Genomic DNA, 11,701 nt, shown 5'->3' with positions numbered 1-11,701 from the left:
GGACAGTGATTCAAATCACCGAATCGAATCACTGTCCCCTGAGTTGGCCAAATCTGAAGCAAATACTAGCAGCTTTGCACAGGCCTAGCGCCCATAGATTCCAGAAATGCAGCCACATGCTTGCAGTGACTCAGGCCAGAAGCCGGGGGCCCTAGAGCATGCCTCTATTCTCTGCTGGAGCAGACAGCTTGGGCAAAACCTAGCTCATCCACTCTGAGAAAGGGTACTAGAAGGGGAGGTGCAAAGCAACATGGGATGCTGAGGGACTGTGAGTTAATTTGAATCTGTAGGGGATCTGGGGCAAAAGTTCAGTAAACTGATTTAACCTAAACAAGTTAAGTCTGATACTGCATCCATCCAGGTTTATCTTAAACCAGTTTTGGCCATTTTGAAATGGTTTGAAATGGTTTAAATGCACTGCACTTTGGTTGTGTTACAGATCTGAGCCAGTTTCTGATCACTTATACCAGTTTGTGTGTAATTTCTGTCCCTGGCCCAATAGACCAGAATACACTTTCTCTCAATGGGTCTTATACCACTTAACACCACAAATGCAAAGATATTTGGAATGTAGATTACAAAACTGTCTCCAAGGCACTGTTGCTAATATAGGCTCCTGTCTAGCAAACCACTTAGGTATATGGTTAACCAAGTATATGAGTGTTGCCACTGAGGTCTAGGGGCCTACTAGCATGCCTAAAATTAAGCACATACTTACGTGGACTTGTTACAGTGGGGCTACAAGGGGACTTTTAAATTTAAAAAAGTCTTATAAAACAAAGGAACTATGCTACTAGTTTTATTTCTAGTATAATAATTCCTAAAGGTTCCAATTTCTACCAGTGTGCCATTGTATTACGTGCCAGTACATGCACTAAGACAGCCTTTACCCTACAAGCTGGCAGCCAAAACAGAAAAGAGAAAGGAAATATTACCCCTGCCATTTTATAAATGGGGATTTGAGGCAGCTTTTAATAATTCTGTCAAGTGAAAAATACTCCAGTTATTAGGGTATTTGCCAGAATGCCAGATGTAACAAATTCTGAATACTAGCTGAATTTATTGGCAGGTATAAATTACTCTGCACAAACTATAAGTCAGGTAACAAGAGTAGAAATGAGATTTTCATGGGGGCCTTACAAGATAATGCTCCCAATTTCCTCCAATTTTACCTGGGAGCTGGGTGCTCTAATCTTTTCTGCTCCTCTGAGAATTCCCACCTAAGAAAATAATATTAAAGTACTCCAGAAAATGGTAAATCCATTGATTTTTTAATATCTTACATTTTGTCATCTTCTGATTCTTCAGTTTATAGTAGACAAATTGTGAGAGCATAATTATGTCCATGTTGACATAAAAGATGGCAGTGACAATCTGAAAGAGAACACAACACATCTTCTTTACATGTCAAACAAAAAGGCCAGAGTGTTTTTTGAAATGATTCACACGCACATTCTCTGAAGTGTACCAAACTGCTGCAAAAAAATTCAAAGCAAGCTAGATAGCTTCAGATTTATACACTTATAGTAGGACCAATTCCTGGTCCCTGGGCCTCACGCAACTTGTACTATGTAGTCTGACTTGACTTTGCAACTGTGAAGGTTTAAGAAGATACTGAGACCCTGGCACAAACTCTATCAGGGATGGTCACTAAAACTACTTTTTTGGAGGATTCTTTGTCTGCCCTATCTGCATTTCCAAGATTGATGACTTCCCAGGTTCTGAGAGAGTACAGTGTTTCTTGCATGCTTTTTCAAAGCTTAAGGAACTGAATGGGTATTGCAGACCAAAGCAGGAATTTGCTGGATGAATAGCAGGAAGAGAACATTGTTGATCCAGTTAATCTATCTGATTCTGATGGGCCTTTTTTTTTTCAATGAAGCCTTATTATTGTCTCACACATTTTTTTCAAGTTACTCAGGTATACACACACTTCAGATGTATTTCCTTTCCAAACTGACCAAGGAAAAGGAGCTAGAATTTCAGTTTAAAAAGAGGTCACTCCAAGCAACTTAATCTGTTATAGCACCAAAAGATAACTGACTTTACTTACTCCCAACCCTATTTATTAGGGAAGCTTACTTACTAAATAAACTGAAAAATTGCCACTGAACTCATTATCAAATAAAGCCAATTTAGTCTGTTTATATGACCTTATAAAAGGAGCTGGCTGGAAATACATTATCGCTTGCAGCATCTTCCCACCTGCAAAGAAAGCCACAAGATGCCATAGTGGGTAAAGACAAAAACTTCAGAATAATTTCCTTTTCTACAATCTGCTTCTTTCTGCAGTGTCTAATGCATTTAGTTATCCTACAAGTTACCTCTCAGCTTAAAAAGACACATATTTAAAATCATAAATAATAAAATACAAAAGGTGATTAAGTACCTGAATGGGAAGTTGATTTGTTAAATAGCAGCCTATGAAATTTGTAAGGTCTCCACCTATCCAACATAGCAAAAAGCCCAAAGATAGTGCTTGGTCCACTTTTCCATTTTGATAGGCAACATAAAGTTGACTAGAAAAAAAAGAAAAAGTAACACCCTGTTTAATCTAAAATAAAGATTAAGAGTAATTTCCCTTACCAAGACTCCTAGATGGACTCTCCTCCCACCCCACCTGGAAATACTAGTTTAATTTCCTGTTAACCCAGAAACAAAAATGTCAATCACTGCTTTCACATGTTGTATTTTCATGACCCGCAGTAAAACACAACTCAGCGGACAGTAGAACCAACCCATAAGTATGTTATGTACAGTGCTGCAGTTGCCAATCTTAAGCATATTGAAACTAGAAATGTCATTCAGATTTAGCATAAAATGGCTGAAGTAGTTTCTAGAATACAATCTACAAGTTTGCTCACGTCTCTAAGGGTGTATCTACATGATCACAGGTAGTGCTACGTGGAGATACCTGAACTAGCTCAGGTACTGGAATCAGGATAGCCATTTTAGAGTGGTGCTCTGTTTGAGTTAATGTGCCTTGCTAAACGCTGCTATACTTCTTCCGCTACCCAAGTATCTCTACACAGTACAGTTCTGCCATGCAGATGTGCTCCAAACTGTACGAGTATAGCTCAAGTTCACAACATACTCTATGAAGTAATCCTAAATGTGAATCTATTAGGCATGTCCTGATGAATGCAATACTTCTTAACTTGACAGTTTTAATGTACATTTTCAAATACTTCAGAAGTTCAAAGGCTTACTACTACAGGTTTTACCCTGCATGGTTTCCAGAACCCTTTAACTGATTCAGTAAATTACACTGCCTGTGTGGATAGATCTTGGAGTCAATCCCATTTACTTGACAGTTTCACATGCAGGGAATATTTCCTTTTCTACTTCTGCCATCCTCTACCTATGTGCTTGAAATGTTAACCCAGCGTAAGTGCCCTACACAGAAACCAATCTGGCACTGCAGAAGTACTGAATGATGCACTTCTTCTGACCCCATGTTCGCTAGCTGGGAAGAGCAGGATAATATCTGTGACATAACATGTGGTTTAAATAAGTACTAATCTAGTTTCCTCTATAGGTTGTGTGTGTGCATGTGTGTGACTGTGCACAGGCACACATTTTAAGAGTGGGAGAGATAAAAGGGAAGGGGTGATTTATTCTCACAGATGCTAAGTGGTAGAGATTAGCGTCACATCAGTGTAACAGAACAGTATATCAGACTCATTTGTCTACCACCAAATATTGTTCTATACATGAACAACATGCTTCTTTGCCTTATTCTATCTGTATTATGCAGATATAGAAAAGTATCCAAGATAAATTAAAAAAGGCAGCTTTTGAAAAAAGGCTTCGGGCAAGATTACCCATGTGAATCTCAAGACTTAAGACTTTAAACTTACGGTAGTGCAGCAAACAGAAAACAGACAATGGAAATGAGTCCTAGGACAACGCTCCAGTACTCCCCCGCATTCTCAACACATTCTTCCAGGAGATGCCAAATCCATGGTGTTCCATTTATACATAATCTCCTATTCTCTACTGCAGAGATATTGAAAGCATGTATATACAGCTGAGGAGCCATCGTTCTTATGCTGAGATTCAATTTCAGAAGTTTATTTTTGGCTCTGCATTTACCCCATGCAAATCCGCAAATCAGTTTACCAAGGCTGAATATCCTCTCTCAAAAGACCTCCATATCCAGACGGATGACTTTATCACAGTTATTTCCAATCTTATAAATGGACCTGCCAATTTAAAGAAATAAAATACATCCAGTGTGAATATGTCAATTAAAAAACCAAATTAAAGTTTTCAGGAATTTGGCCACAGCAAACCTTCTTAGATAACAAATTAAAAAAAAGTAAAGCTAAAAATGTAAACACTAACCCATAAAGCACTCGCTTATCTTTGCTTCTCGCTAAAAACAACTAATGGCATTATCCAGAACCAGTCAGGCAGGGATGTACTGCATAAGTTACACCACACAATTCTTAACAAATGTATAATACTTCTAGTTCACACCTCCTGTGGCATTCTGGTGCCTGGAGGTTGTTTTTCTCTAGGTTTGTTTTTTTTTTTTGTGACAAAGACTGCCACTTCTACAGAGGTGTCAAACTATAATATATTTATACTGTGAACAAATGTCTACTACTAAGCACCATGTTTTTATATCAGACCAAAGCCAAGTTTTAAATCCAGTCTGGAGTTGAAAAATTAGTCCAGTGAAATAATGAATGATCAAATACTCCTTTTAATGATACTGCACCAGACTGTGAACCCCAGCTCAACCTTTAAGTAGTTAGTTACAGCTCTATTTGACTTCAATGGGAGTAACTGCTCACCAATGTAAATAAGGCATTCACATTCTGGGTTTTTTATATTTGTAAGCGTTAAAAAAATGGAAGGATGAAGTTTTTAAAGTAAATTTCCTCATGGTGTCAAATAATTCTGAATGAGGTTTAAGTTAAACTGAGTCTGGATTCTATAGTACTCTTTCTATATTATAGACCAGTGGTATTCACCCTTTTAGAGTAGTGGGCCAGGTGTGACCCTGCTGCATTGCAGGCCTGTGGCTAGTCCTGCTGGAGTCAATAAGGTTACATCCATGCTTATAGCTAGGTGTACGCTAGGGTGTGGCTGCCACCTGAACTACAGCAACAGCTTAATGCATCTAGTGTGGATGCTGCTCTGCCAGAAGATGGGTAATTGCAGAGCTATGCCAGCTCTCCTAAATGAGAACCATAGCTAACAACAGCCACCTCTGGCTGACAGCTGTGTCCACATCAGTGGTTTTACCACTCGAGCTACACTGGTTATAAAATATAATTTTTATTTTTTCAGACCACCCTCTCCAGCCAACCTAGCTCTGCCAGCAGAACTCTGTCATATAGACAAAAGCTAAGTCTTTGCAGAATCAAGGCCTTTGTTCTTAAGCAAAAGTATGCTAGGTAGAGATGTATTTTTCACTACTGGAACTAAATACCAGTGGCATAACTAGGAATGGAAACCTGGATGAGCTCCAATTTATGGTGAATTTAAGTAGCAACCAAAGATCTGTGGTCATAGTAAATCACATATTTAAGATTTTACCTGCATTTTAATTACCTGAAAATGATTAAAATTAAATGTATCTACAAATTCAGATTAAAATGATCTGCCAATGATTTAAGATAATTAAAATACAGGATAATACAGGGGTGGGCAAAATGCGGCCCAGGGGCCAAATGTGGCCCGCCAGGCCATTCTATTCAGCCCGCAGGGCCCCTAAAAAATTTAGAAAATTAATATTAATCTGCCCTGGGCTGCCTGTCATATGGCCCTTAATGGTTTGCTGAAACTCAGTAAGTGGCCCTCTGCCCAAAATAATTGCCTGTCCCTGTACTAAATGATGCTCTTGAAACTTCAATGCTTCATGTTTACTTTAACAAAACAAAACTGCTGCTGGTAATTTTACTGAAATTTGGCATTCACATAGGCTTAGATTTGGTCAGGCAGAACTATTAAGTAGGTGAGTTGTGACTCTTCTGGTAAGAACATCAGTGTGACATCAAAGTGTAATCTGGTAATTGTTCCTTACACAGGAATGTAAGAATTGTTGTACTAGGTCAGAATTAAAGTCTCTCTGATGTAGTATCATGCCTGACATTGTCCTGTATCGAGTATTTCAGAAGAAGGTGTAAGAATCCTGTGAAAACCAGATTAGGAGTAATCTGCTCCATATAAATAAACCAGAATGAAACCTAATAGATAGTGAATCACTTCGACCCAGAAGCACAGGATTGAATATACCTGCCAAAAAGATTTATAGCTAATTATAACAATTCCATACATTCTTGATATAGAAATATTCAAACCTGTTTTGAATCTTAATAGTGGCCCAAATGCTAACCCACTGTAAAACAAAAGACCATTTTAATCAAACAGCAAAGATCTCTGTAAACTATTCCTTGAGACCTGTTGCTCACAAAGGCAAATTTTAAGTGGCTGTCTTTCTGTTCACTCTTGTGAAACTTCAGTTTCTGTGAAGATTAACAGCTCTAGGTACTGGGCATTTAGATGGGGAAAAGCCAGATTATTTATATTTTAAGTGAGGAGAGAAAAGGGAAACCCTGAGATTAATAGACACAAAACTGAGCTACTCCTGCCAGTAATAGAATGTATTCTCCAAAAGGGGCATTTGACATGGGGGAAAACACAGCTATAGTATCTAGGAGTATTATGGATGTTTCAAATATAGTGAATTTGAAGAATCATTCAAACATTGTCAGTGGCGGAAGTCCCGATACAAGGATGACAGTCTTCCAGTATGCAAGGAAGTCATTGGAGGAGGAGGAGGCCAGTGCCAAGTCACTGCTCTTTCCCTTTGTCTCTCTCTTCTATCTGCCTCCATAGGGAGGTGAGTTTGCTCGAAATGACTGGTGCCTTGTCATACAACATACTACCACTGGGGATGATTCAGTGCTTGAGTCTCCTAGGTATTGATTTTCATATTGCAGTTCTTCAGATTGGCCTTCAAGGGGTCCTTGAATCTCTTCTTTGGCCACCTTTAGAGTGGTGATCATCAGTGAATTGGGAGTACAAGAATTTATTTTGGGAGCCAGTTGTCAGGTACCTTTATGACATGATCTGTCCAGCAAAGCTGGTGTAAACACAGCTTCAGTGCTAGTGGTGAGCCAGAATGCTGGCATTCACTCTTCTGTCCTTTTGAAGATACCACTGAAGGTTATGTTAAAAAACATTCAGGTGTTTCCAATATGTCATCCAAATTTCAGACCCATTCTACAGAGTAGGGTTAACAGCCTGGCAGTCGAGAAGCTTGGTTTGGCTCCTGGTGTCATAATCACTGAAGACACAATTTTGGAGATATCCAAAGGCAGCATTAGCAAATTTAATCTGGTGTTGAGTATCATTGTCTATATTTACTTTTTGGAAAAGATGGCTACTCAGGTAGGGGAAATGCTCAACATGCTCCAAGGATTGCTTTCTAATTATACTGTGAGGAGAAATAGCTGGTTGGTTTGGGATGGGTTGGTAACGTATCTTGGTTTTCATGAAGTTGACAGTGAGTCCAATCATTTCTAAGACTTCACAGAAGCAAACAAAAGTGAGCTGGAGCTCTTCAGTTGAGTGGGCACACACAACACAATCATCAGCATACTGAAGATCAGTATAGGAGCTGTTGGCTATTTTGGACTTGGAACATAACCTGTTGATGTTAGAAAGATTCCTGTCCATACAATAATGAATGCTGACTCTAGATTGAAGTCTATCAGCAATGAGATGTGGAATAGCTGAGATATAGATGGAAAAGTGTTGGTGCAATCATACATCCTTGCTCGACTCCTGTTCTAATAGTGAAAAAGTTCATTTCTGAGCCACTGCTTAGGACAGGTGCTGTCATTAAGTTGTCTGATGATGATAAAAAAATTGGCAGGCATCCAAATCTCATCAGGATCCTCCATAGGACCTCTCTGTAGATTTGATCAAAGACCTTAGTAAGGATGATGAAGGCCATGTAAAAATTTTGGTGCTCACAGCAATTCTTCTGCCGCTGTCCAGCAAGAAAGAGCATATCTACTGTACATCTGATTCTCTGAAACTATGCTGGAAGTTTAGTAGATTCTCCTCAGTAAGGCAACTGAGTCTATTGATGAAAGAGTGAGAATCTTCTCAGGTATGGACAGAAGTGCAATACCATGATAACTGCTGCAATCTGATCTATCTCCTTTCTTGAATATGGTAATATTTCTAACATCTCTCAAGTCACTGGGAAACTGTTCGTGTTTCCAGATTTTCATAATAACTATGTGTAGCTGATTTGCAAAATTACTCAAATTATTTGAAAAATAATTTGAAAAATTATTCAATAAGCAGGAAGGAATAATGTGGAGGTGTGATAGCATTGTGCCACTCCAGTATTATAACTAGTCAAAAAGATCAGGTTGGAGTTGTTCTTACAACATACTGAGTTATTTTCAAAGTTCTTATGTAACTGTACATATATGGATGGCATAAAATACATCATAAAACTGGGACTCACTATCTAAGGGCCTCCTCCATAATTCACAAAGTCTCTGATAGCCGCACCATTCTAATGTGGTACATCTAGGACATCCCTCTGAGATCGATCCAGTTAGACTTGATGAGCACGGATTTCACAGAATCTACAAATAAACGATAAAACAAGTATGCATATTTTTGATAGCATATCTTCACTAGTTAATCTGGCTACTCAGTATATTCAGCACATACTGATCACTTTTCTGATCCTGGAAGCCATTTCTGTAAGCCATTTTTAATGAAGGGACTGGCATGTTTTCATGGACTTCAGTACAGCTTTAATACTGAATACAATGGAATGCTAAAACTGCACCTAATTTTAGGAATAAGGCCAAAGTACTACAAGTAAGGTGTATCCAGAAAATACCACTGCCTGATAAAAATGTTTTTTAATTTGTATTGACTGAGAAGTACTGATCTATGCAACATGGCACATCTATAATCTGAATCTTTAGCATCAGATTCTGCTTCTTACAATCCCTACTAAAATATGTGGAAAGGGCCAGATAATAAGCAATTTGACCACACTGATTAAAATTAAGGCTTGAACACTGAAGATGCAAGTGCTTGTACAAAGCCCCAATATAGCACCAAGGTCCATGAGGTAGTACTTCAGACTCTCTCAACTTGCCACAGGCCAAATCCACTTGAAAACCCTGCAGCTATTACAGAAAAACAAACAGTTCAAAATGTAGGGATTGTACAGGCCGCCTATACTCCCCAGATGACAGAAGTCTTGGCCTTTGGCCTCTTGCCAGACAACACATTTAAAGCATGTGGTTATTCTGGGTTTGTTATTACTTAACATTATCACGGCATTCTACATTCAGTGTTGCCAACGGCGGGGATTTTATGGTAAATCTTGCAATAATTGTTGCTTTTCTTGAAAGCCCAGATGTTGGAGAAACTCTGCACGGTGCTTTGCTATACTGAGAGTCATAGTGACAAAACTATCAGCTGTGTTGGATGCTGCAACTTGTGGGCTCTCTCTACCTGGATCTACCTGTGTTGACTCCTGGAATTCTGGGGTCTTTATATTTTCATTGTTTTTGTTTATTCCTAATTCAGTTCAGTATTTGAAATGGGAAGCAGACTTTCCTAAACAAACTGACATTTATTATGACTGTGAAATGTCGTGGGCTCAGGTCAGGTCAGGTCAGGCCAGGTCAGTCCAGTGCTGGTATGTACTAGCTAGCCCCTTTTCTTGTTACGTACACTCACTTGTGTAGATATTTTAAAACATTTTCCAACAACCTTTTTTTAAGCAGATGGCGATTCTTCCATTAACATCCTCACACTAAGCTAGGAAACAAACAAAAAAGACAAACACATGCTAAGGAGAGAGAAGCTACACTTTTTCTTTCTATTTATCTGTCTCACCAGTGTTGACAAGAGAAGAACCAAATCCAACAATTGTTAGGCTCTTCTGACAATTCTTTGTGCATATCCATGTATTTGTTAGAAGCTGAAAAAAATTCTCTAAACGTTTTACTGTTTTTTCTATTTTTTTTTAAATTAGCAAACCTATGCTAGTTACTGCTGCTCGGAAAAATTGTTCCATAATTTATATGTTTTTTTCACAAGAATGGATAATATAGAACTGTTATCATACAGAACCTCAGAAAATGCTTGTTGATAAGCTCTTAAAGGAATAAAATATTCTGGAACAACTCTTTTGAAACAGGTCCTCGTATGGAAGCTCTTATTCTACCTAACAGCATTTCTTCCAGGTTAGTTTAATCCATGCTCCTGAAATAAATGTGTCAAGAATCCTGGAATACTCTGGTATAACTCTGGGCCTTGAAATCACTCCTACATCATGCTAGGCTTGTGCAGAAAACTAAAAAGGAGGTAAGCAAGGATGCTCTTGCAGGTAAAGGAACTAATTTGGTACTTTGGGGGTCTCCCAGACTTTCTGGTATCTCCTTGGGCAAGTTATACAGCCATACTTTCATTAATGACCACTGGGTTTTGAGTGTTTTGGTGACACACATCCAGATACCTTAAAGAACAATTTAGGTATCCAAGACCCCTCTCCCATAATCTCTAATTAGAGCTGGAGAATTTGAAATGTTTTCAGTATATTCATATTTTAGGTATTTTTGACAATGAATGGAACAAAGGTGTAGGATAACATGGCTTATTTAATTTAGTTGCTGATCCTGAGCCTTCCATTCCTAGGTTCTTTTATCGTCCTATCAAACATTTTTGTTTTGACTGAATGCTTCTTGTTACCCTCAGGTAAGCATGAACAAAGCACGTTTGGAATCAAACAGGAAAACTACCAATACATTCTGGCAAACATTAGGGATGGCAGAAAACTTTGCTTGCAATCGCACTGAAAAATGCAGGATGGAGAAATACTATCACTCTTGGAAAGGTGGCACGCTGTCAGGCCCCATCACCTTCAGACTGCAGGAGGCGGAGAGCACCTGGTCAACAAGCAGCCGGGTCTGCTCACATACAGCCCAGATCCTCTTGTACCACAGCCACATCTCCAGCCAAGGAGGTACCCCGTGCTGCAGATTTCAAAGGGAGCCTGTCTATTTGTCCATCCAATTACCACGGGCAAGCGGTTACCTAGTTGCCCCTTTTTATGGGGGCTAATGGACGAGTGAGACAACTCATGAAAAAAACAGGACAGGAGTGTCGTGTGGGTCTAAGGCTCAAAACATGAAAATGAGCGTGCGGGGGGGGGACGAGACACTGAGCAGAGCCCCGCACCGGTCCTCAAAGACATCCAAGGAGTCGGTGGACGCCCCCCGCATCAAAGGGCGCCCGTGGGCGGTGGCACAGCGCAGCATGGCCGCCGATCTCAACTAGAAACGGTCAAGAGAGAGCCATCTTCTCAGCACCCGCCCACACGCCGGGTAACCGACACTCCCCTGCCCGAGGCGCTTGGCGCCGCAAACCCACATCCTGCCCCAGGCCTCTGGCAGACGTTACTGCAGCACAAGGGACGTTTTACCTCAGGGGCGCTCAACCTTCCTCTTCGGCGGGCCAGGAGGGCCTTGCCTAGTCTGTCCCCGCGCCGGATGAGGCCAGTGGGGCGGTGTCAGGGATCCCGCACTGACCTAGCTGTGCCGGGCGGGGGGAGGCCGGTGGGATCGGGCAGGGGGAGCGGGTAGGGGCAGAGGCCCCGCGCCCCACGTCCAGCCCCAGCGAAACTGGAGCCGCCGGG

At 40.2% G+C, this 11,701-nt stretch overlaps 1 protein-coding gene across 1 annotated transcript in view; it reads right to left on the bottom strand.

Annotated features, from left to right (window-relative positions):
• The window catches only part of PQLC2L (PQ loop repeat containing 2 like), a 42,265-nt gene extending 31,168 nt beyond the window's left edge, over nt 1-11,097 (bottom strand). The window contains exons 1-5 of the mRNA XM_019503203.1: nt 10,926-11,097; nt 8,501-8,624; nt 3,861-4,205; nt 2,390-2,519; nt 1,284-1,374 (exon numbers count right to left, since the gene is read on the bottom strand). Coding sequence (XP_019358748.1) covers nt 1,284-1,374; nt 2,390-2,519; nt 3,861-4,042 — 403 coding nt within the window. The 5' untranslated portion in view covers nt 4,043-4,205; nt 8,501-8,624; nt 10,926-11,097. The remainder of the gene's footprint in view (nt 1-1,283; nt 1,375-2,389; nt 2,520-3,860; nt 4,206-8,500; nt 8,625-10,925) is intronic.
• Nucleotides 11,098-11,701: the final 604 nt, after the last annotated feature.

Source organism: Gavialis gangeticus, unplaced genomic scaffold (assembly GCF_001723915.1).
Source record: "Gavialis gangeticus isolate Ggan-Ray unplaced genomic scaffold, GavGan_comp1, whole genome shotgun sequence".
Lineage (NCBI taxonomy): Eukaryota > Metazoa > Chordata > Crocodylia > Gavialidae > Gavialis > Gavialis gangeticus.
The sequence above is the reverse complement of the archived record's forward strand: the minus strand, read 5'-3'. Positions and strand labels throughout refer to the sequence as shown.